The 26,823-nt window shown below is 35.4% G+C and overlaps 1 protein-coding gene across 3 annotated transcripts in view; it reads left to right on the forward strand.

The window, feature by feature from the left end:
* The window catches only part of phkb (phosphorylase kinase, beta), a 149,769-nt gene that overhangs the window by 53,064 nt on the left and 69,882 nt on the right, over nucleotides 1-26,823 (forward strand). For all 3 annotated transcript variants that reach the window (XM_056461969.1, XM_056461968.1, XM_056461970.1), the window contains 7 exons: nucleotides 46-109; nucleotides 6,725-6,820; nucleotides 8,663-8,860; nucleotides 15,358-15,415; nucleotides 17,514-17,591; nucleotides 20,188-20,346; nucleotides 23,092-23,186. In XM_056461969.1, the coding sequence (XP_056317944.1) occupies nucleotides 46-109; nucleotides 6,725-6,820; nucleotides 8,663-8,860; nucleotides 15,358-15,415; nucleotides 17,514-17,591; nucleotides 20,188-20,346; nucleotides 23,092-23,186 (748 nt within the window). The remainder of the gene's footprint in view (nucleotides 1-45; nucleotides 110-6,724; nucleotides 6,821-8,662; nucleotides 8,861-15,357; nucleotides 15,416-17,513; nucleotides 17,592-20,187; nucleotides 20,347-23,091; nucleotides 23,187-26,823) is intronic.

Below are 26,823 nucleotides of genomic sequence, written 5' to 3' on the forward strand. Positions count from 1 at the left end.
CTAAAAAGAAGGGGCTCAGTTGTGATCTGATCTGTTCTCTTCTAGCTCGGTGGGACTCGCCAAGGCAGCCCTGGAAGCCATCAATGGATTCAATCTGTTTGGAAATCAGGTATTGCTGACAGTGCTTATTGCTTAATGGGATTAAACTAACAAAAATTTACATTCTGTCGTAATTTATTCACCTGCCCTTATTCCGAAAGTAAAATTCATTAACTTTTATCCATTGGGAAACCAATTTGTAACAATAACTGATAAACCTCAGAGGACAGATGTGTTGTACATTGTTGTTCACAAGTTGGTAATCAATTGTAGATGCGCTTCTAGAACATAGAGCACCAAAGCTTCATTAATTCACATAAAACAACACAAATGGTCACACAGAGACCACTTAGAAATTCTCTGGATTTACAATTAATTAGTAAGACAAAATAAAATGCTCAAAATGACATTTTTTTTTTTATTTGAACCTTTATAGATTAGTACCAATATTGGTTACACGTTACAATAAGGTTTCATTAGTCAATGTATTTCCGAACATGAACTAATTATGAACAATTCTTGTACAGGGTTTATTAATTCAACCTTTACTAATCCGTTATTAACATCCAAATTCATGCTTGTTAACATCCTTTAATGCACTGTTGAGTTGATTTGAACTAACAACGAACACCTTTATTTTCATTAAGTTACGTTAAATAACATGAACAAATAGTGTGATGAATGTGTTGTTCATTGTTTGGTCATGTTAGTAAATGCGTTTACTTGTATAACCTTATTGTCTTCCATTTTACTCAAACATCAATTAAATCCAGTTAATACTTATTTTGGTGTATGTACCAAATAATGTATTGTTGATACAAGTCATTTCTAAAATGAGTGTGTCTTTTGCAATGCATCATGAAATTGTAGTTCCCTCATTTAAAGCCAGTAAGTACACAGTCTTGTTTGTTGTGATTTTATGCATTCATATATTTTCATATTTTCATATTTCAATATGTTTTGCTCCAAATCAAAGCTTTAAATCACATTGTTGCTGATTTGATTAGGTTAATGGCTTATATGGGCATTAAAAATTAAAGCCTCAATCAGTGTTATGCAGGGTTCAAGCATTTAAGGACTTTTGACACTAACGCCAATTACTGTAGGTCTTAGGTCTTCAAACATACTAAGCTGTATGGCTGACACTAAAACATATCCACAGTAGACAAAATGTTGACACACAGATCAAAGAGTTAATAGTTAAACTATTACAAGTCATTAGTCATGCTTATACATAGTTTGTCACATGTAGCTATTTGTTGATTTACAGTTTGGTCTGCTTCTTTATTATGGCTGAAAAAATAAATAATAATAATAATAATATTAATAAAAATCCTAACAAATACAATAAGGTTTCAGCACTACGCGCTTTAAGCCCTAAATATATTTGAAAAAATAATGTGAAAAATTTGAACCAGTGCTGTTAAAAGATTTGATGAAGACATTAACAATGTTATTTGAAAGCATTATGGTTGATTTATATTGATTGATTTATGTTAATTAATTTATATATTTTGGGCACAGTGAGGTAGCGCTGTCGCCTCACAGCAAGAAGGTCGCTGGTTCGAACCTCGGCTGGGTCAGTTTGCATTTCTGTGTGCATGTTCTCCCCATGTTGGTGTGGGTTTCCTCTGGGTGCTCTGGTTTCATGTGGTATAGGTGAATTGAGTAAGCTAAATTGTCCGTATAGTGTATGTGTGAATGAGAGTGTATGGATGTTTCCCAGTAGTGGGTTGCAGCTGGAAGGGTACAACATATGCTGGATAAGTTGGCGGTTCATTTAGCTGTGGCAACCTCTGATTAATAAAGGGACTAAACTGAAAAGAAAATGAATTAATATATTTTGTAAGTAAATAAGTGTAAGCTGAACTTTTTCACCAATACAGTGTTGTGAACTTGTAATCAATAGCTAAAAACAGACTACAAAAGAGATAATTGAGTCTATGTGGTGATGGAAGTTTAATTTTTATGTGAGCCACCTCTTTAATCAGTGAGTAATGAATGCATTTTGAGGAACTGTGTTTAATGTCCCTAAAAGGAAGATTTTAGTGGTTGAAAACAGCTGATGGACACAGTGTACTAACGGCTCTCTTTATCTTTATAACAAATAAATGTGTCTGCTCCTGCACAGGGTCCTAATTCATTGCATAAATGTGTCCAATGCAAGAGGGAAAATCAAAACCAAGTGATCAAGATGATTGGGTTAGATTGTGTTTGAGCTATTCGTTTTGTCAGATTTCCAACTTTGATGGATGGCGAATACGGCTTCCTTCTATCTGATTTTGGTGCTCTTTTCTTTTTGAAGCAGTCATTAGTGGGATTAATTTGTTTTGGTGTTGAGGGAAAATCAAGATGGCAGTGGGCCACATCCATTATATTTGGTAATGGACCGGAAAAGTGATAACATCCTCAAAGCGCATCCATTTCGGAAGAAGAAACTCACCTCGGTTCATGCACAACTGAAGGCCCTTCGGATTGCCGTGTTTAATGTATTGTTAACCTTGATTGTTTCTCAGTTGTTTAACAGAAGGACAGACAAGTTTTAGAAACATGGGGCAGTTGTGTGGCCACTGTAGTTTTGACCTTTTGCCAAGTTTCTCTCTAATGCGGCTCTCTGTGTTTTGTCATTAGCAGGAAACATGGTGCGGTGTATGAAACTGCTTTATGGAAGTGACTGCTGTACACTATGCTGTTGTGAATTAATGGAGGTCTCAAATGGCTGGCTTTGCCATGTGTCTCTCAGTTGGATGAGAGGCATGCTGTGTCATCACGTGGGTCATGTTATTAATGATGGCTCTCACGCTCCATTTTCTCACTCAATGTGGACGTCAAAGCAGGCGCTTCCATGTGTTTGTTTGGAACGGAGCACTGTTATAGCAGGATGAAAGCAGGTAGATCTTTGACGCCATATGTTGAGCTCCATATTGCTCTTTTTTTTCATTTTTTAATTAAAGCGCCATTTGTTTTAAACCATCGTACAAATTCCTGTGCTAAGATTCAAAGATGCTCAGAGTAATTAGTTAGTGAGGTGTCTAGTTTATCTATATATTTTTGTTTCCAAGTGATTTATGTCCCGAGGCCAATATGTTTTTATTACATAGGACAAAAACAATCATCCTAGCTGCATTATCTAAAAATGCTAAGCTATATATTATCATCATAACTATTTAATTATCTTCACTTTAATAACATAAAAAAGCACATTGCTGCAAACAAATGTTGATTGGCCGAAGGCTGACTTATGCTCGTCGTGTCTAAAAGTTCATTGGGGAACAATGACAAATGTGACATCATCACGGTGTCGGCAGAAGTTTACTTTTTTGGGTGCACGCATTTAGGCATGTGACAATAACTAGCCTGATCTCACGAGAAAACGTAAGTATTTTACATTTTGTCAGTTTAGTGGATAATTCGTAAAATTCCTACGAATTCAGTCGTACGAAATTGTACGATTTTTAAAAAGGAGACGTGGCACCTAACCCCACCCCCTAAACCTAACCATCATTGGGGGATGAACAAATCGTACTATATTGCACGAATTAGATCGTACGAATTCATACGAATTAGCCACTAAATCAAAAAGTTACAAATTGCTGTGAGATTGTGTTGCGATAACCGTTTTAAGGTATACTGCGGTTTGGAAAAGTTAAGGTTTTAAAAAATTAAAAAAAAAAAATCTGCCATGACAAAAATCTGATATGTTTACTGCTCCTAAATATGTTAAAAGTTCCTCAAAATAAAATATATTGTGCTCAAAGGGTGAAAAAGATTTTGTTTTTCACCCAGATATTTAAAACATATTTTAGAGCTGTAATCACAAAACCGTGAAACTGTGATATTTTTATCCAAGGTTATCAAACTGTCAGAATCTTATACCGGCCCGTGCCTACACGCAATGTCATTTTGGCAGGTGAATGTACATGTGCCACATATAAGGAAATCCAAAACAACATCCTGATGTGAAGTTCTTTAGATTTCTTTTGAAGCTATGTTTCTCATGAATCAGTCATTAATTTTTAGGTTTAGCCCTTTTCATTTTCATTCAAAGTTGAATGGTTTGACTCTTCCAATGCCATACAACTTACGTTCATGTTCAGAACACAAATGAAGATCGAATTATTCTCTCATAATTGTTTTCCATAAACCAAAATTGACATCAAGAATTCCAAAAAAGAGAAATAAAGATAGCTATGCCAGTTCTGTGCAATAAAAGTAAAAATAAAGTAATATATCAGAGCTGCACAATATATCGTTTCAGCGTCGGTATGGCAATGTGATCATTCACAATTGTCATATCGTGGAATATATAATGCTGTCTGGATTATAGTTTATCATTTGAATGTGTTTTTGATGCCTAGGACCTCAATACATTACAGATATGTTCTCTGAATACAAACCTAACAGATCACTCAGATCATTAGGATCAAGTAAATTAGAAATTCCAAGTTCAGTGAAAGCTGGGTGAATCGGCCTTCAGCTACTGCGCCCCCAGCTTTTGCAGTCAGCTTCCAGAAATGATCAGATGTGCTCCAAAATTAGGCACATTCAAATCAAGACTGAAAACACATCTGATTAGCTGTGCCTTTACTGAATGAGAATAATAAAGATTAAATCTCTCTTTTCTTTTCATTCTTTTATAACCTGTTTTAGCACATTTTTATCTGTTTTAATCATTTTTATTTTTTCAATTGATTTTATTTTCTTGTTTCAATAATTAAACATTGTTTGTACTCTGTTTAGTATCTTTTAATTTATTGTAATTATCTACGCTTGTTTATTCGATTTTTTTATTTTTCGTAAATTATTTCCAAATCGATCTATTCAAGTCATCTGATAAAATTTTATTCACATCACAATATATATCACAGAATAACAAAATATCACAATTATCAATTTTTCCAATATCGAGGAGCCATACAAAATATACTAAAATAGCATGCAGACTTAGACAGTATTTAGAAAGCATTTACATCCACACTTTGATTTGAATTGTTGATTTGCAAATGTTCTCAGTCAGATTAAAGTCAGCTCTTATCTCAGTCAGTAGATGATGGTGTATTCTGCTGTAGACTACATATCACTGGCACGCCTCCCATTCTCACTCTCTTCACAGTCATTTACATTACAATCCCTCTCAGCATGTAAATTGTTGGTTCACAAGCTCGTATAAGCATTTCGGTTCTTTGTGAGCTTCTCTAGATGAGCTAAATGTGCCACAAAATGGTGCTTGTTGTATAATCGGTCTAGGCAAGCAGGAAAAGCCAAATTGAAAAAGTGCTCTCAGTTTAAATGGAGAGGTGTGCGAGGAATGCGGAGGAAAATGAGGCAATACTTTGTTCTGATTGGATTGCCCTCAATAACCAAGAAGATGCCGTTCAATGAGGGCTTCTGGAAAAATGAACTAAAAATCTAACAAAATGTGAATGCAGTTAATGCAATTGTAGTTTAACTCAAAGCATATGATGGGTGGAAATCAGGGTTAGATTATAGATACAGTAGATACAGTAGACATACAGACAGACAGGTAGGTAGATAGATGGATGGATGGAAGGATGGATGGATGTATGGATAGATAGATAAACAGACAGACGCATAGATAGATAGACGGACAGACGCATAGATGGATGGATAGACGGAGGGACAGATAGATAGATAGATAGATAGATAGATAGATAGATAGATAGATAGATAGATAGATAGATAGATAGATAGATAGATAGATAGATAGATAGATAGATAGATAGATAGACGGATGGATGGATGGATAGATAGATGGATAGAGAGATGGATAGAGAGATGGAAGAACAGACAGACGCATAGATGGATAGACGGATAGATAGATAGTTAGATAGATAGACGGACAGACACATAGATAGACGCATAGACGGAGGGACAGACAGACAGATAGATGGATAGACAGATGGGAAGACAGATAGATAGATAGATAGATAGATAGATAGATAGATAGATAGATAGATAGATAGATAGATAGATAGATAGATAGATAGATAGATAGATAGATAGATAGATAGATAGATAATGGATGGATGGATGGATGGATGGATGGATGGATGGATGGATGGATTGATGGATAATAGATAGATAGATAGATAGATAGATAGATAGATAGATAGATAGATAGATAGATAGATAGATAGATAGATAGATGATAGATAGATAGATAGATAGATAGATAGATAGATAGATAGATAGATAGATAGATAGATAGATAGATAGATAGATAGATAGATAGATAGATAGATAGATAGATAGATAGATAGATAGATGGATGGATGGATGGATGGATAATAGATAGATAGAATGTAAATTGGTTGATTTTTGTGGATGGTGATTTCAGTTTTTTTTTTTTTTTGAATTGTGAAACTGTCTCACACACACCACAATCCTAAAGTAATCACTAAAATGATTTTGGTAACCGTTGCGTCTAAGCAGTATGATTATGTGGTTTTGTGGGAACGAGAGCTGGCTTGATTTTTGGAGACCCTGTGCAGGACTGAATGTTACTTTTCAAAGCTTCTAAGCAAATCTTACATTACTGACTTTGTGAAATTGTCTGTAGCTCCCCTTCTCTTATAATGCTGTGGAGTTCTGTCCATCAAGACAAGGTGACAAATTGTCCATTATTATGCTTGATTTGTGATGTTTGTTTACCTCTGCCCTGCAGGGATGCTCCTGGTCAGTCATTTTCGTGGATCTGGATGCTCATAACAGAAACAGACAGACTCTGTGCTCTCTCCTGCCAAGGGAGTCTCGTTCCCATGTGAGTCTTTTTTTTACAGTTGTACATAAACAATCTGTCTATTATCTATGCAAACTAACTATTTAGATCTGTTATTAAAGGGGTCATGTTATATATATTTTATATATAGAAATTTTATTCCCTAAGGCCCACTTAAATTGCACTGATAGTCTAGACTTCATGCCTGAAAAGCATTCATAATTTAGTGTTTCATAACCACTGTCTCCCTTATGGGTATACTTAGTTGTTCACATGCTCAGACTAACATAGAATGTGTATAATTTGAGCTTAAGATGTCAATGTAAAGTCAGTTTGTATGTGAAACAAGTGTTAAACACATTGAGGAAGTTAGATGTCAATCTGCAGTATGTGACAGAATGTGACAAAGCACTGAGTTTGAGCCTTAATGAATGAGCATTAATGAATTTAGCTTTCTGACAGGAAAAACTCAAGATTTTAACAACTTCAATTTCATACCTCGTTCTTATACATTTCTTTTTTTTGTGTGTGTGATATGACCCCTATAATAGCACCTGTATCACCTGTAGAGAAATTAAAAGGCATAGATAGTTCACCTATTTTCAAACCCATGATTCAAAGTTATGATTTTTCTTTATTTTGTTGACCAAAAATAAGAAGATATTTTGAAAAGGATGTGTGGATGTCACTGGTAACCTGTTTCTAGAATACTTCAGAATACTTTTTGGTGATGTTAATTTGCGAAGATCTAGAGTTTTCGCCAAAGGCCGTGTCCATGGCGGCCTCTCAAACTTTGACGAATCGCCACGAAACAGGAAGTTGTTATAGCTTGGGCATGTATTGTCTGATCTGCTTCAAAATCCACATATTTGATAACAGTCCTGACCTGAACACGGTTACATGCAAATATCCAGTATGTACAGTCATAGCGCCACCTGCTGGCAACAGGAAATTACATGTTTTACACTGTAACAATCTCCTCCTAGACATTTTATCAGATTCAATTAAGTTTTGTCAGTATAACCCAAAGGTCTTTGTGATGTTAAATTGTGAAGCTCTAGAGTTTTCGTCAAAGGACGTGTCCGTGGCAAAGTTCTGTGCTTTGCCATGGAGGAGGAAGTATGTATAACTCATTTAAACAATGTTTGATTTGCCTGAAAATTCACAGGTTCATTGAGATTCCTCTCCTAAAGACATTTACATGCCAATACTGAGTCACAGTCATTGCGCCACCTGCTGACAGAAGGAAGTTTGGCATAAAGATTTTCTCATGTTATTCTTTATTTATATCAGCTTTAATTATTATTGTCCACTGTTCTCTGTCATCCTAAGGTTACCGTTCGGCGTTGAGTCCGGGTAGGAGGTCCCTTTAATCGCTGCTTTCAGCTTTAATGCTTCTTTTGTGTTCAAAAGAAGAAAGAATTTTTTTTTTTTTGGTCAAAATCCTATCAAAAAATTCCATGCATTGTATCAATCAATTTGCAAAGTGTCTTTTTCCATAAGCAAAGCACAGATCGGATTGTTCTCTGTGTCAATTTTACTGGAGAACAAAGTGATCTCTGCCAAAGAACAGGTAAATTAACACAATTAAGCTTAATGAAGGCTGTGCTTTATGCAGAAATATTCTTCATTTCAAAGGTAGTTTGATTCAGTAGCTTCAAGTGTATAGACTTGCATATCACATGTATTAAAGCCTCTCCGTGAGTCTGACTAATGTGTTATTAAAACTGCACAGGCTAATGCAGAAAAATAGACCATTCTCAGGAAGAAAGTGCTCACTTAACCCTGGGTTCCCTCAATATTTCCTGATGGAAGGCAAATTCAATAGAGCAGCAGCGAGTCGCTCAATGCCTGCTTCTAATGCGAGTGCTCTTGTCTTTCTAGAACACAGATTCAGCCCTCCTGCCCTGCATCAGTTACCCAGCATTCGCCGTGGATGATGATGCTCTGTATTCCCAGACTGTGGACAAGATAGTCCGCAAGCTGAAGGGCAAGTATGGCTTCAAGCGATTCTTAAGGGACGGCTTCAGAACAGCCAATGAGGACAAGAACCGCAGGCACTACAAACCTGCTGAGATGAAGGTGAGTGTGGTTTACGTACCTGTTATAATGAAATCGGACTCTTAGAAAAAATGAAAACTGCACATTTCTCTACATTTGAGAAGAGTTATTATGACTAGCCTCAGGTTTAGACATTTTATTTTGGAAACAGAGATTTTGCTATAAAGGTAAGCGACAGATCTAATAAATGGCGTTTCTATGTGCCTCTTTTTAATCTGGTGCAGATTTGCTTATTTATCTATCTCTCAGGAGAATGCAAGGGCTGCGGGTAAATCCCATTTGATTGGGTTGAACAGTGAGGATATTAACTCCAGAATTAGCCTGGGAACACGCTGCGTCTGAATCTGAAATCTGAAAGGGGAAGATTTATCCTGCAGCAAATCATCCCATCAGCAGCAGGAGCTGACCTCCTACAAGAAACAAGCCCATACAGAGAAATGAGAAATAACATTCTTCAAATTATCCATCATTGCAGTTCATTTACCTGATTACTTCATCCACACCCAATAGGAAGTACCATGGTATTCTGGTGCATTTTGGAATTCAGATACTATGGCGGGGCCAAGCTGTTCCTTATTTATACTTTGGGGCATTCCCCAGTGTCAACTAATTGTCATTCAAGTCATTAGTCCACTAATCACACATTTATGATATTCATTTAATTGCTTAAGTATATGTGGAGAGAAAGTGCTGTCTCAGGGCTGAGAAATAATGTTGTTTGTACCATTTTTCCATATTACAGAGAAAAATGTAACCATAATGATAAGCATTTAAAATAAATTAAGTGTTTAAGCACATTCATAAAATGAGCTGAGGCAGTGCTGGCAAACGTTATGATTATGAATGTGTGTGGGAAATAAACTGCAAGGAGACTGCATGAATATTTTAATAATTTCAAAAAATGAACCCAAAGCAGAACAAGAATTACATGCAATTACATCACAATCTATGTACATGCCAACACGATAACCAAAAACATGTTTTGGTTTAAATAATAACAATAATAATAATAATAAAACAAGCTAAAAATATCACAAATATTTTTGTTTCTCTTCAAAATAGAAAATAAGAAGAATCCATAACTTATTTGCATACTGCAACACTTATTAATAACATTTTTTTTAATTAACAATCATAATAACTACACTACCTGACAAAAGTCTTGTCACCTCTCCAAGTTTTAGGAACAACAAATAATAACTTGACTTCTAGTTAATCATTGAGTATCAGAAGTGGCTTATATGAAAGGCAAAGGCCTCTAGATTATGCTTATTTTAAATATTTAAAAATTTAATTAGGACAATAAGGTCTGACTTTGCTTAGACAAAAGTCTTGTAAAAATGTACAGTATAGAATAAAAAGTCATGGAGCAGTGAAAAATTAACTAATAATGTGAATGACTCCTATGAGCTTGGTCGACTGCATCCATACATCTCTGCAATGACTCAAATAACTTATTAATAAAGTCATCTGGAATGGCAAAGAAAGCATTCTTGCAGGACTACCAGTGTTCATCAAGATTCTTTGCATTCATCTTTAATGCCTCCTCCATCATTTTACCCCAGACAAGCTCAATAATGTTCATACCTGGTGACTGGGCTGGCCAATCCTGGAGAACCTTTCTTTGCTTTCAGTAACTTTGATGTGGAGGCTGAAGAAATCTCCTGTGGTTTGTAATGTAATGGGCAGCAAAAATATCTTGACACCTCAGGTTGTTTATTTTTCTATCCAATCTGCAGATCTCTCGCACGCCCCCATACTGAATGTAACCCCAAATCATGATTTTTTTCTTCATCAAACTTTACTGATTTCTGTGAGAATCGTGGGACTTTTGTCAGGTAGTGTATAAGTTTCTATAAAACTGCATGACAACTTTTTTTGGTGCTAAAATGAATAAAAGAAATAGTCTAAAATTAGCAATTCCTTAAGATATATATATACTTTAAATATAGATTTTTTTTAAAAATAAAAACGTAAATAGACTAAAATAATTGAAAAATTTGTTTTAGTGAATGTTTTCTTTGCAATATAAGTATAAATAAGTATAGTCTATCTATTATTTAGAAATCAATATATAATGAAGGAACAAATTGAAAAATTTTTTATATTTATTGTATATTTCAAAACAGCCACTTTCAATATGTTGGAAAGGCTGTTGCAATCAATAAATGCTGAGCTTTGAACAGAGCTGTGAAGCGAGCACTCTTTCGGCAGTTCTCTCACACACATACAGGCAGGGCCAGCCCTGTACATTTGCGGGCCCTAAGCAGAATAATTTTGGGCCCCTACCTTGCTCTAAATAGTGTAGTATTGCTATTGCAAACCAGCCCAAAATGATTATATTGCTTATTAGATACAATCAATGAAATAGAAAAGTAAAGCCTGATTTCTTTTATTGAATATCTGTCCGAATGATTTGGACATTTTAAAACAGCACTGTTTTTGTCAACTAGCAGCTTCAAAAATTAAGAATGAAATAATCTTTAATAAAGTGACCAGTGATTCCTGTTTTGCGTCCAGTGTTTAAAACATATTCCATTAATTTAGCAAACAGATTGAAGATTCTAGAATAGATTCTATAAAATATTCTAGGTTGAGTTTTTTTTTTTTATAAATTCCAAAAGCAAAAACCCTGCATTCCTGCAATGAAACGATACTGTACAATAATTAGCCAAAAGTGAAAATGCATTTCTTTCTATTAGAGTTTCTTTATGATAATAAAATATACATTCTGAGCTCATAAAAAAACAAAAAAAATGTTAACATTAATGCAAAGATTGATGCACAAATAATAAAATCAATAAGCAAATCATATAAATATGAAAAAGATTAATATGAAAACATAAGATAAAGGGAAGCAACAAATACTAGGTTAATGTTAATACCCAAACACAAACTATATTATTCTCTTAAGTTTCCTTCCCTGTTCTTTTCATTTAAGATGTAGGGTCCAGAGCTTATATTAAACTATGATTAATTCAATTAGAACATAACTTTTATAAACATGTCTCAGGAAAAAATATTACCTGTGTGCAAAATAGGTCAGTGAAAGACGGTAGACGACGTTTACTAATTTGTAATTGCCTATTTTCGATAATTGTGCTACTAGATTGTCTTTAACATAATCATTAGCACTTAAAAGCGATACTAAAAATGACTTTGTGTTTGTCTCTTCTCGTCATAATTTTTTCCTTTTCTACGCCTGAAGAGTATTCGTTTCATTTTCGCGGTCCAATTTCTAATTTAAATCAGGTATATAAATGGGGCCGGCAATGAAGCAAAGGCCATGGCTGTGTTTGTGCATGGATTCACGTTCTTGTGGTGACCGGTTGGTCTTACAGGTTACTTTGGAAGAACAAACTCCAACCGCAAAAACACAGAACACATATGAGAAACACATATGAAAAATGAGATGGAGCGTGCTTCCTGGTGATCACATGACCTTCACACGAAAGCAATTTTAACTTTTAATTAATAAAATTATGATTTTTATTTATTTATTTATTTTTTTATTAATTAATTAATTTTATTTTATTTTTTTCTGTGAAAATATTTAAGTACTAAAGCACTGCCAATAGAGGTAATTTGCAAAATGCAACTAAAACAATTTCAGCAAGAAAACGGCTCGCACCAATAGGTTGCTGTGGGGACCCCCTTGTGGCGACGGGGCCCCAAGCAGCCGCTTAGTTCACTTATAGGGAGGTCCGGCTATGCATACAGGCATCTAAACATGCACATTTCATGCACAAACACACCTTTTTAACTTGACAAAAACAAATGACAAAAATAAATAACTAAACGTGATGTCATTAAACAAAGAAGTTAAATGAATAGATTTTTTTAAAAATGAAACAACGGAAAATGAAATGAACAAACTAAGAACTGAAATCAGTTCTAATGTTCGCGAATAAAACGTGTTGTAGTAATGCACAGTTATTAGTCATTTGGGACAACACATTATATAACATAATGGCTATAGCGAGTCTGCAATACTGTTTAAAATGAAACTTATTCTCTTATCAGAAAACAATAAACACAATTATGCCAGGCACAGCATTGTATTAGATTTTAGCAAATATGAAAAAAAAAACATGGAGAAAACACCTCCACCATCCAGGGAAAAACAGTGACCTGGCGGCATTGAGTCCTCCGCTTTCAAAACTGGCCACTACTGAAAATGAAGCTTGGCTTCCCCCTACTGGTAATGTATTTCCTCAGTTAGAGAATTTCCCTGAGTGCTGTGGCTAACCGTGGCTAGTCGTGGCATTCTGTTCCCTGAGATGTGCATTTCTAAAGGCCTCATCTGTATATTGTGAAACTTATCACTTATGTTTGTAATGAGGCAACAAACACATGTAGTACATCATGCTGTGTGTGTCTGTGTGTGAGAGAGAGCAGGCACTGACACAAGTTGTGGAGCATCAGAGCAGAGCTTTTTAATATTCACAACCAATCCAAATATGGTCAAAACTGAGCTTTTCATTCTAGTGGTAATTCATGTGGTTATAAAAGTGTTTCTGGAGAATTTGAATCTGGAGAATTGATCTTACCTAAGCCACATACTTACTGATATCAGAGAACATCTTCATGTTATTGACCCATCACGCAAAAAAAAACAGCCATTCTGCATGGCTGGAGTTTCCATTCTATTGAACCCATAACCAAGTTATGATGGCAGAGGATTTCAAGCCTGAATGGCTCATAGTGACTGAACGTCCTCTGGTACATGATATTGTCTTACTAAGTAATTGTGCTAAGTGAAGGCAAAGACCCATTAGACGACTTCTGTTTACTGTGAGTAGGCCTCCATGTCTGCACTTTCTCACCCAGGAGATGTTCATTTAATATGTCTGCCTCATCCATCTCTCTGACTGCACTTCTCTCTGACTCCTCAGGGGGTTATAGAAACTGATTTTGAGGAGGGGAAGCAAAAAAAGAAACAAAGCTAGATTTTATTTTTAGGCTTTCATGGTTTAGTATAAGCCTGTTAGTGCAGGTGTTGTTAAGAATCCACTTATAGTCTTGAAATATTGTCATTTGAATCAAGTCCTTTTTTTTCTCGGTCAGTTAGAGAGTAGAATAATGTAGTTATATCTTCTCAGTCTTAGACGCTGACTATACACAAACCCGATATTTATCCTGAAACAGCTTATTTCCGATATGCCAATGATGCGAGACCAGTCCAATTAACAGCCTTTATTTCATTACATCCTAATCTCCCGTTCTGATCTCCTAATGCCACGCCGATTGTCTTCCGAGATCGCTGGCGGAGATAGAGAAGTCTTAATTACATTTGGGGAAAGGTTGAGAGACATTTTGTTCCTCGTCAGCCATCAAAGTGTGCGTTAGATTTGTGCACCTCTTAAGCAGCTCACAAGATTTGTATTTTCAAAAGATTTGAATTGAGGCTGTCATATTATTGGCAGCAACGAAAAGAGGATCACAGAATTGTATTACCAACGCTTCATGCCGTGAATGGGGAGAATATTGTAAACGCGTGAGCTTATTATAAGCTTCATAAGTTTTAATTGCAGCCTGGAAAGTGGGTTGCTAAATGTGGTGTGGTTTTTATTCGATGAAATGGCATCCGAATGCTCCACAGGCCCACACTAAATTGTTTATGGTAATCCCTATTTATTTGGTTAGATATTGATATAAATGTTACGTTTCTGATGGATTGCTTCCATAGTAAATGCCGTCTGCCCACACACGAAGCTCTAATTTCAGATTCATGTTTGAGAAGAAATGCTGGCAGTGTTTTACGGAGCATCTGTAGGCACTTAAATGTTGACTTATACTTTGAAATGAATGCGATTAAAACGAGCCGCAGTCTCATAATTTGAATTAATCATTGCTTTTTCACACTCGCAAACCATCTCTACATCTGAGTTGATTTTAATTTCAAACCCAAGTGATTCATGGCTCAGCTCTAGGGAAAGAGAGACGAAGCACTATGGCTTTTTAATGGAGTTTCTGCATGACTGCTGTACTTTACTTCAACATAATTGTTTTCTGTTTTCCTGAACTGTCGTAAGTTGAAAACAGAGGTTGTCTGACATTTCCTTTGTCATTTGAAGGGCTTATGTTTAATGTATTTGCATTTTGGTACAGGTAACATGGTGTGTAAATATATACTAATCATTTAAACGTGTATATATTTTTAATTCTCACAATCACGTTATGCTAATAACACAGATTTACTGTAGGAATGCATGTAAGTATTTCCCAACTCTGTTCCTGAAGGCACACCAACAGTATATATTTTCAACCTCTTCCTAATCAAACACACCTGAATCAACTCATCAGAACATTAGAAGAGACTCCAAAACCTGAAATAAATGGGTCAGATAAGGGAGACGTACAAAATATGTACTGTTAGTGTGCCTTCAGGAACATAGTTGGGAAATTAAACTGCATTAAACAATAGTACTTCTAAACATTAATTATCTTTGAGTTATTACATGACCAGTTTATGTTGTTACTCCTCATTTCTTATTCTTCTCCATGTTGTTTTTCAGCTCTTTGACGGTATTGAGTGCGAGTTTCCAATTTTTTACATCTATATGATGATTGATGGTAAGAGTCATGCATATTAGTTGAATTTAATGAATTTCATTTCATTTCATTAAGTGATGTAATTGTTATAAATGAGTCTTCTTGAGGTACCAAAGTCTGCTCTATCTTAAGGTAAAATACTGTATACTGATAACCACTAAATGATCTATTATAAAATATTATTATCATAGATTATAATGAAAAATCTATTCATTTAAGATCTAGTCGTGGATTTCTTTCTGTTTTTCATAGTAAACTCCTATTCAAAAATCACTTCATTTGGACATTAATAAATGACTAAATTATAACATGAAATTACAAATAACATATACAGGAAAACCATTTATACTCTCTTTAACTGTAGCTAAATAAAAAGTTAACTTGCAGTTAACCAATTAACAGTTTTACTATTTTTTAGCATTTTTTTTATATAAATTAATAAACAGTTTTACCATATTTAAAAAAAAAAAAGAAAAGTATAATGTAAACTATCACTGTAGCATGCTAAAGGAATTTTTTAATTAAATTCCCATTACTGAGATTTTTACTATAGATTTTTTTTGCCTGTTTTGTTTTATATATTTTTTATTTATTTATTATCCTTGAGTTAACCAAATGAACGTTTTTGAATGTTTTTTTTTTTTAGCATTTTTACCTCATTTTGTAAAATAACTTTACTAGCAGTTTATAGTATTTTAAAAATTACAAACAATATAATTTAAACCCTTTTATGTTTTTCACTTTAGCATATACAATGAAGGAACTTTAAATTAACTTCGAATTATTGTTTTTACTGTAGCATTTTTACAGTTTTGCTTTATTTATTTTTTAAATAAAAGATTTGTTTTGCTATTGACTTTATTTTGAATTAAAATGACAAACAATACAGCACAAATCTAATTACATTTTTACTGTGGTGAATATGGTATAGTTAACCAATTAGCATTTTTTTACTGTTGCACTTTTAATGTCCTGTTTTTGAGTAGTATCAAAGTCCCTTTAAGACAAGTCATTTCACTTTGCGGCCATCTTTGAAATGCCTCTCAGGCTGTATGCTCAGACATACTGTTTGAATCGGGAAAATCTAATTCTCCAAATCTGATTGCCAAGCTTACGATTACATTACATATTTGGAATCAACAATAAAATAAAGCAACATACGTCTCATAAGTTTTGTTTCTAAATGTTCGAATCAAACAAAATAACAAATTTTCACCCGCTTCGAATGTTATCACTCGTTAGCTTATAGACGTGGGCCAGTAGGGGCCTTTTCCGCCTACTGGTAGGCACAGAAGGCTGTTATCACATGGTTAATCGGCTATACTAATAGAAAAGACTCCAGATCCAGACTCCATCTGTTTTTACATACCAGTATGCACAGAAGGCCCCTGCTGGCCCATATATCTCACCTGATAACCACTGATAATGGCCATTCAATCGAGTGATAACATTTGAATCGGCTGCATTTTTTCAGGCTGCCTGAGTTAATGCCCATGTGCACTTGAAAGGAACGAGATCACGACACCAACCTAATTTATGGCAGTGTTTCACATTATCATCCTCTGGATAATGCTTCATCATATCACGCTGGTCTTCTGAAGGAATTCACAACTAGGTCTTAATGATGAATCTCCTCTAGAATTGACAGCAACTCTTTGTTTACAAGTTTGTGGGCGTTTGAGTAGTTACTGCCATGTGATGTGCATTTGACAGGACAGACTGTACCTCACATTCGTTTTATAGAGATTACAAAACCAAAAACCTTTTGTTTTCAGGTGTAGTTGGTTCAGATTTAAAAGTACAGATTTCAAGCTTTACTTGCATATATTTCTTATGTCTGTGAAGCAAGTATTCGCTGAGATTCCAGTGTATCTGTTGATCACATAAACGGAAAAAAGCGTAAAAGCATACGTCTGGTCCGAACTTCTCCCCCTCAAGAAACGTCAGTCTACAGCTATCAATGATTGGCTCCTGTACTAGTAGGCAGGGCTTCATTCACCATATATGCTTTTCCCCATTCAAAGCTATACAAGTGACATGTCTTGTGTATTCTATAGTCTTTAGTAGTAATTCCTGAAGGATGGGGATGTCATTTTTTGTAATTTTTCTTTCTGTTCAGGTGTGTTTAGAGGAAATCCCGATCAAGTCAAAGAGTACCAGGAGCTGCTACAGGCTGTCATATTCCAGTCCTTTGAGGGTAACTTATACACACAGATACACGCACATGCAAATGCGCATATTTTTTTGGACAAACTGCCAAAGCCTGTCATGCAGTGATGGTTCTGCTTTGCCAGCCAGTGTCCTCCAGCCCCTGCCAATGACTGTTATTTTCCCATTACTCTTTATTAGAGTGGTCCTTTCGTATTCATCTCTCCCACACTGCATGATTTCCTCAGACGCGTCTCAGTCAAGTGCACAACAGAGGAGATGCTCATTATTTAAACAGACCAGAACACCGTCGTTTCCCCACAGGCAGATTTAAAAAAATAAAAAATAAATAAAAAACTGCTTTCATGCTGTTTGACAGTCCTTCAGACCCACTACCCTTCAGAAGTAGAACCATAATAAGCAACATAATAACTAGCTCAGCTCATTTCATTTGCTTACAGTGAGCCTCGCCAATACAGATGAGAGCTTAGTTTAGTAGACTAAATTATGCTTGTCAGAAAAGGTGAAAATATGGTTAGGCTGGATATCGCTGACAGCCAGTTTGCTAAATTCGAGATACAGCACATCTAACAATGGAAGTAGCAGTGAAATTACTAGCATTTTTTTTTTTGCTGAATACTAAATATTTTATATTCCAGACAAAATGTGGCCAGTTAGTTCTTTTGTTTATTTTATGAAAACCAGAGAAAAGAAAATGGTTTGGATTTTGTAAGAATGTACTCAAGTTTATTAAAGTCAGTTATGTGCACCCATTAAAAGCTGATGTGTTCGTTTTGTTGGAGAATAACAGTTAAAATAAAAGTCTGGTGTGTCAGATGACGAGAAGACTCCGAGTTGGAGATTCAATAAAAATGCTTTACACAGTCAGTTGCCTTTTTTATTTCCTTCAATCAGATAATATGGCATGCTGTGCACTTAATTGTGTCCACAAACCATTCAAGTGGCCTTCATTTCCCAGGTGAGAATACCATAGCTATACATGTATTTGTTTTATTTAAGATAAATTATCATTTATAATTTTGTTTTGCAACTGTAATGCACACCAGAATCTGAGATTGATTAGCTGTAGGCTATAGAACAGTCATCTGAAATGTTGTTATACAGTTTTATGCCTGGATTTCATAAATAGCCTTGCATTTACTAACACAGACTATATTTGAAGTATTTGGAAGGAAAAACGTCAAAAAAAGCCATATTATCTGATTGAAGGAAATAAAAAAGGCAACTGACTGTGTAAAGCTGCATAAAACAAAAATACGATGTATTTTCCGAATACACCGGCTAATCAGTCGGAATCAGCTGAGGTGAAGTGACAGCGACCAGCGGGACCTAGCTGTCACTCAAGTGGCCACGCCCTTAATTATGCAGACTTAATATAGCTTATTATAAAAGAAACGGATGAGTTATAAAAAAAATTCACCCCCTCACAGTTGTCATGAATGGCAATATTAGCTATATACAGCAAAATCGTTTTTGTACCAGGCTGTCAACACCTTTTTTTCTGCTGTAAAGTTGGCCGTTTTAACAATGGGCTCAATAGAAAAGTGCTCTATTTTGAAGCCAGGCCTAGCAGCATTTCTATGCAGTTTCAGTTACTTCGTATTTGCTTCACGAGGGAGAGGGATGTTGCCGCTTGGTTAGGTCGCCAGCAGACTATTCAGGACTGATTCCAGACCTGTAGAGCTGACCCCTCGAATGCATATACACACGCAAGAGAACAATCTGTTACAAAAACTCAAGGTTGTTTCTGTGTACTCTCAGCTGTCTTATCAAACTGGTTGAAAACTGGTATAATCAGCGGTCAGGCTTCTATATTCTTACTACACAACATCTATCTTGCATTAAAAGGAAATCACTTTAAACAGAGTTAATGCATACAAATAGCAAAAACACATAAGACAATATTAACACATAGCAAAAACAATGGGAGCACTTGTTTCCAGTCATCAGGCCCTGTAGTTCCACTCAAGAGGTCTCCATGACTTTGTTTGGTGGCTCCTGAAAATAGTTTTGACAGACAAGGAGAGGGACAAAGACACTGAAAATTCCTAAATTAAGCAATGTTTTAACTTTATTTGTTAGTAAAAATCATTTCAAATATTAAATACTGATTCAAATAATCATATTAATAAAGTAACGAGAAAAAACATAATGAGAAAAAGGATAAACGTTGATCATTGCTGAAATGGATTTTAAGACAGAAATAGGACCACATCAGTTTATTAAAAGTATAGCAAAAAGTGTAATATTATGTTAATATTTTTACAATCTAAAAATAAATAAATAAATAAGTATATATAATTTTTGGTTATGGAAAAGCTGAATTTTGAACTTTGAATTGAAATCATTCTAATTTGTTGACTTGGAAACATTTAACAGCTATTATTATTATTATTATTATTATTATTATTATTATTATTATTATTATTATTATTATTATTATTATTATTATTATTATTATTATTGGGTCAATTAATTTGATAATATTATTTTTTAAATGCATCATACTGAATAAAAGTTCCTCTGTCTTTTAAAAAATAGTGCAAATTATTTAGCATAGCAGGAAATGTGTGGCTGCACAAAATCTAAACTCTTTAAATGTTGTCTAATTTGATACTCCACAGGCCACGCAGTTATTCCTAAGTATTATCATGTGCCAGCGGACTTCGTGGAAGCTGAACAGAAGAAACACGGCAGCCAGAAGCGCTTCCCCAGCAACTCAGGCCGTGATGGGATGCTGTTCCTCTGGGGACAGGCCCTTTATAACATCGCTAAGCTGCTGGGTGAGTTTCAGATCCATCTAGAGCCCGGGGTCAGGGCTGCTTCACACAACAAAGACACCCACTAAAAGAGTTTACACAGATATTCTTTTATTTATTCATGCAGCGGCTTCATGCCATATGTTCGCGCTCCTCAAAAGGAAAGAAACTTAAATCTACTTTAAACTAAGAGAATCCCTCTTTAGGATAAAATGTTGTATTAATTAAATACTGAGACTGTTTTAAAGAGCTCCTATTCTGCCGTTTAAAAGGTTTTGTTTTGTAAATCTTCTTTAATTGATTAATGCCGAGTTCAATATGCACATTTATCAAAGTAGTCGCATCACAGATGTTTTCACACTGCATGACTATCTGGGGTAGTATTCCATCGCTGCTGTGTTCACACTGCAAGATGGATCGGCGACAGGGGGTTTCACACTGCATGACTTTACAATAGAAGAATTGTTGACAACTTGAGAAAGTAGCCTTTAGTGGGGTAGAAAATGTACTTATTTTGCTCACCTTGGTCTTGAAGGGCATTAGCAATTTCTCCTCAACTCATTTTCTTTTTCGAGCCGGTTGTGTGCTGCTGTCAAATTTCCACTAGTTTTTCCTCCATTTCTTGGGTTCCAATAGACCAAAAATGAGCATTTTAACTTCTCCCCAACCTCCCGTTGGCCTGCCGATACGAGTGGATGCTGCTCTCTGATTGGCTGTAGGTAATCGCAGATGTTATTTTCAGTCAGAACACATTTCACACGACATGATTTTGAATCTCCGACAGCTCCAGATATTTAGCATGTCAAATATTTCACAATATTTCATATTACATCTTTGATGGTTCACACTGTGTGATTGTTACGCATGTGAACGAGCTCAGATTTGCCTGTGATTTTAGACATTTGTTTGTGATTTCTCAAAACCTGTCGGCGAGTCAAAATCGGGGCTAAAATCATGCAGTCTGAACTCTGCATAAGGGTGCTTTCACACCTGTAGATTGTTTTGTTCTGAAAAAGGGATTGAAATTGTTATAATGTTGCTTTTTGTTCTCTGTGCGGCTCGCTTTCACATGGCAAAGTTTCTAAACGGACCAAAATATTGTTAAAACACGTGACGCGTGAGTTAACTTTCTTCACATTGGTCCATGTTTAATGTTGTGGGATTCTGCTCAGCTGTCATATTTCGTTATTTTAGTTTATGGCAATGAGCAATAAAGCATTATAAGAGAAAAGATGCACTTTTAATTTTGAATAGTGACACCCAGAGATGTCATCACCAAGGAGAAATCAGAGAAAAGACTTTCTCATACATAGCCTCATTTCAAATGTCAAAGGTTGTAAAAATCTATTGAATCTGTCAGGCTATTGCCCCTCATTTTCAAATTAGAATAAGACATTTAAAAACTTTTGGTTTCATTCATGTTTTAATTATTAATTGTGAGCTTTACGTTGGCTAGAATGTTAGAAATAGAAATGCTAGAAATCGTTTTTAATAGTTCGGTTAGACAGAATCCTTTTACTTTCGGGGTCGATATGAAACCCACTTTTACCAGTGGGAATGACATGTCGCCCTACTCATCATTCTCTCTTTATGTACCCATAATTATGGCTACTACATTACCATAATAGAGTGTGATAAAGCCTAGTTTGTTAGTGGGTTGGATCCTATTGCTTTCTCACTACAACTGAACTACTCTTGAGGTTTTTTTTTTTCCTTCTTTCGTCAATTTGTGAAGTTTGTTCGTCGCCACTGGCTTGCTTGGTTTGGGACTTGTGGAGCTGCGCATTGATGGATTTGCTCTTCAGTGTTTGGACTTTCAGCAGTGACAATTAAACCACACTGAACTGAACTAAACTGAGCTCTAAAACAGTTTCAGTTTACTAGAACTTCTGTGTTAAGTTGCTTTGTCAATTTACATTGTAAATATAAATGAATTGAATTGAATTAATTATGCCCAAACGGACCAAGCTAATGGAGAAATGCACCAGGATCTGAAATAAACATCTGGGTGTGAAAGCATCACTAGACTCATCCTAAGCAAAAATATTTGTTTTCCTATACATCCCACATCAGCTTTTTTTCTTCAATTCTCAAATGATTCACACTTTCTTAAGCCTACTCTGTTCAGATGAACCAATCGCTTTAAAATAACGTGTTGAAAATTACAATTGTGATCATTATTTAATCAATTTTATTTAGGTTTTTGTCCTTTCCACTTTGATTTTATTCTTCTGTGGAGCCCCAAAAGGCAATATTTTTCAAAACTCTTTTTCCTCCATGCACCGAAAGCAACAAAAAAATGGTCTGTGTGACTTGTGCAGCATTCCTCGAAGTCTTCTGAAGTCATTTTTGTGAGCAACAGTCAGAAAATGGAAGTCATTATTCATTATTCATCTTCTCCTCCACCTGTACCGTAGCTCTTGACGGATCTGCCTATGTCAAGTTTGGTTTTCAGCAAATAGTATTTTCAACAAAAAGTCTAATAATAATCTTTATTAACAATTAACATGGTTTTCCCCACAAAATATTGTATTTTTAGCCATATTACCATCATGTGCACACAGAATGATTCATACAGTAGACAGTGATTCATGTGTAATCACTGCAGCAAAATCCAGACCAGCAGAGATGATAATAATCCACAGGAAAAGCTTGTTTTGGAAATTGAAAACCTTGTTTGAATTAAAAATGCAGGGATTTGTTTTAGAGCTCATGTTGTGCTGAACAAAAAACAAAACAAGTTATTTCTGTTCTGTGTTTGCCTTACAGTGGATGGTTTGATCAGCCCAAAGGACATCGACCCCATCCATCGCTATGTGCCACGGCAGGATCAGAGGAACGTCAGCATGCGATACTCCAATCAGGTGAGTCTCTCTCTTCCTCAAGCTACATGAATGCACAATGTATCTTGTAAACACAAGTGTGAATGGCCTGTATGTTTGTTCTCTCAGAGCCTCATGCATAATTTGTTTCAGGCATCAGCCGAAGCCCTCAAATCTCCGTATCAAACCCCTACAGCTAACTTGATTTGCAGATCCATTCCTTGCTGATATGTTAGTGCTGAGACGGACCATACAGTTCTTGATATAAGAAACCTGCAGACAACTGCTGTTTCATAACTAGCACAGAGCAACCACTACATTCTGCAGTGGAGACATTTTGTTGTGTCACTTTAGTACAGTATCTGCTCAGTCCAGTTTTGTGTTTGAGTTGTGTCAGAGCTATGATAAACAACAGGAATTGGGGGTTGAAAATGCATCTGCACATTCAAGTGAATATTTTAACTTCTTGTAAACATTACTGTAAGTCTTGTTAACGGAATACCACTGGTAAGCCTGAAGGTAGTTAAATTAAGAAGACACTAAGGCCCTGTTCACATCTGGTATCAAGATGTTTTTTCATCAATATTATCACAAGTAGACAAAGAAGACATTACAGTTCACACCTGGCATTTAAACATGTCTCTCTCAACCACTTTTAACCTTTTTGTTGAGGGAGGGTCTGTGGGTAGGCATTGGCTTTTTCTAAACTACTGTATCAGTCAGACCCCCTAGTTTTTTGTGAATCCAACGCAAAATCATCAAAAAGTTGCAAATTTTTGCGATCCTGCAAAATTCTTTATTAAATGCATTTAATAAATAATTGCAAAAAATGCAAATAATCTAATAAAACGTCAAAATCCAAACCATATAATCAAATTATATTTATTTCAGTTAGCATTTAATTGTTTTACGTGACTTATAGAGCTTGCATACGCAGCTCACGTGATGTATTTAAGTGTCTTTAAAAAAAATGATGTCTCACCCGCATCCTCGCAATCATTACAATACGTGGAAGTGGGCAGAATGGTTTTGCAGCCTGTCCAGTAAGCAGACGCAGATGAAGCGTGAGTGATTTACTTGTGAAGTCAATGCAAAGATTGGATTAGACATCCTGTGTAGCGAATTGTAGCGAACTAAATTGAGCAAACATCTATAAAACAGGACAGAATGGAACAGTGGAACAGTTTCACAATGTACACAATGTTTCACAATGTACAATGCAACAGACAGAACAGCAAGCAGCTTACAATGATGGAGGTTGATTCAAGGATGACGGCCGCTGTACGTGACCGAATTGAAGAACATTATTTGTGCTTTACATGTATGCCTGGTGTGTGTAAAATCGATAAATGTCTTCGTTTAGCTCTTCTCCTGCAGTTAACAAGAGAAAACGCTTCCCTGCTATTGACGAGTTTTATGCCAATCCGTGTTTTAGGTGTATTACGGTAAGGAAAGTATGTCCTGAGTGAGGTACATGTCAGGTGCTCCGGGGAGTGAAATCTGAGAGAAAGTAAGATCATGGATAAAAATAAGAGTTATACAATCTTCCTTTAGCTTAATCCATACAGTTTTAGATATGTTTTAGATCTTGTCTAGACCAAAATAAAGAAGCATCTATATATATAATATCAGTCATTTTTATAGCAAAAACACACAAAAGAACTGTGAAAAACTAGGGGGCCTGATCAGTGTAATGCTTACAAAGCTAGTGCAATTTCCATACTGTAAAGACTAAATATTAAAAAAATAAAAGTATTAGGTCAATTAAACACCTTTTATGAATAAGCTACTTTATGCATTGACTAATGAAATTATAGATAATTAATTTCTCTAATTTCCGATCAACTATTATTAGGCTTACACACTTTATTACTGTCACGTCTCAGACAACAAAAGTAAGGGTCCAAGTGCAATTTAATAAAAGTATTCATGAAAGCAGGCTATGGTCAAAACGGGCAAAACAGGTAAATACAGGGCATCCAAAATGTAGTCGAAAACAGGCACAAGGTCAAAACTAGGTGGTGGTCAGAATATAACAAAACTAAGATCAGGAACATGGCAGGCAAAAACAAATAGCAAACAAAACTAACACATGATGACTGCAAACAAAGACTCAGTCATGAACTGGTGTGTGTGGGGTGGATAAGTAGTCCAGAAGATCAGTGATGACGGGATTCAGCTGTGTGTCATCAGTGGTAAACAGCAACCGGTGTGTGTGACAGCATGATGGGAATTGTAGTTCGTTAGTGTGACGTGTAGTTTACCAGCGATCTGCCAGGAGTGGTCATGATTATGATAATTACAGGGTTACTCAACATGCATTACTCACATCCGGCACATTTGGATTAAATTTGTGGCCTGTGTCATGTTGAAGATGAATATATTTTTTTATAATTTGAGCTAAAAAGTAACAGAATTTAAATGCAGTTGATACTTCCGCCAAAGACTATAGAAAACACTTTAAAAATGGCACTTGAAGGACCTTAAAGGGACTTTGCTTCCGCATACTGTAAGAGAAATGCAACTTACTCTCTAGTGGCGTTTATCGTTGTCAGCTGAGCTAGTTGCTGGGTCCTGTGGATAATGTGCAAAGGCTACTCTATAGAAAACGTATAGCATATTAAAGACTCGTCATGATGCGCAATCTCGTCCGGTGTGCTACAGGCTTTACACTTTAACAGTAAATGGACCTGTCGTCATGTTAAAGATTACAAGGAGTAACAATAATGAAAGCTGGCTGAGCTCCGAAATGAAGCTCTTACTAACATTGTGTAATAATTGTATGATTGTTTTAAAAAAATAACAACTTTGACCCAGAGCAAAGCGAACTAAATAAAGAAAATCTATCAGTTTGTGTAATGTTACAGGCCTAATGAATCATTAAATATTTAGATTGTGTATTTTAATGAAGTAGCCATAGCTCATGAATCTAATTAGCAGTCAAATATGTATTTATTTTTTGCAAAAGAAAAATAATAAACAAATCGGGACTTGTGGAACATTTTACTTGATTTTTATTATTTTTTCCCTCAAGTACAAGCCTAGTATAATCAGGGGCAAAGTTTAAATGCGTCTCTTCAACATGATTCTACAGCATGTCCTGCTGTTTATAAATGAGCTCAGCTGGCAGAGAGAAGCCAATCTTTAGCAGCTGTTAGAACCATGTGTGTTCGCACTACAAGAGCAATCCGGTCTAGTGCATTTATGGACACCTCTGGATGTTGTCGAAAGTGAACAAGCTCAAAACATTTCACACCTTATTGACAACTGCACTTAGCATCTGTCCCACTTGGGGTTGTTGAAAATGCATCTTAATACCGGGTGTGAACAGGGCCTAATATAAAAAAAATGGTATCAGTAAGGTTTTTCTTATATCTATATATAACATTTCTTCACCAGGAATATATTAAAATGAAAAACAGTTTATTTACAAAAATGTTAATTATCAATTAGACTTCTTTGACTATCTGTATCTAATGAAGAAATCTGCCATAGTGTCTGTAAAACCACTTATTTTTTTAAAAATTGCATATATACTCTTTCATATATTGATAATAAGAAATCATCAAATTGGCATTATTTCAGATGGATTATATGGCTTTATATAAAAGAACTGTCCACCCAAAAATTATAATGTACTCACTTTTTATTCCCACTCAAGTGGCTTCCATACCTCTAT

The sequence above is a fragment of the Danio aesculapii genome, chromosome 7 (genome assembly GCF_903798145.1).
Source record: "Danio aesculapii chromosome 7, fDanAes4.1, whole genome shotgun sequence".
Classification (NCBI taxonomy): Eukaryota; Metazoa; Chordata; class Actinopteri; order Cypriniformes; family Danionidae; genus Danio; species Danio aesculapii.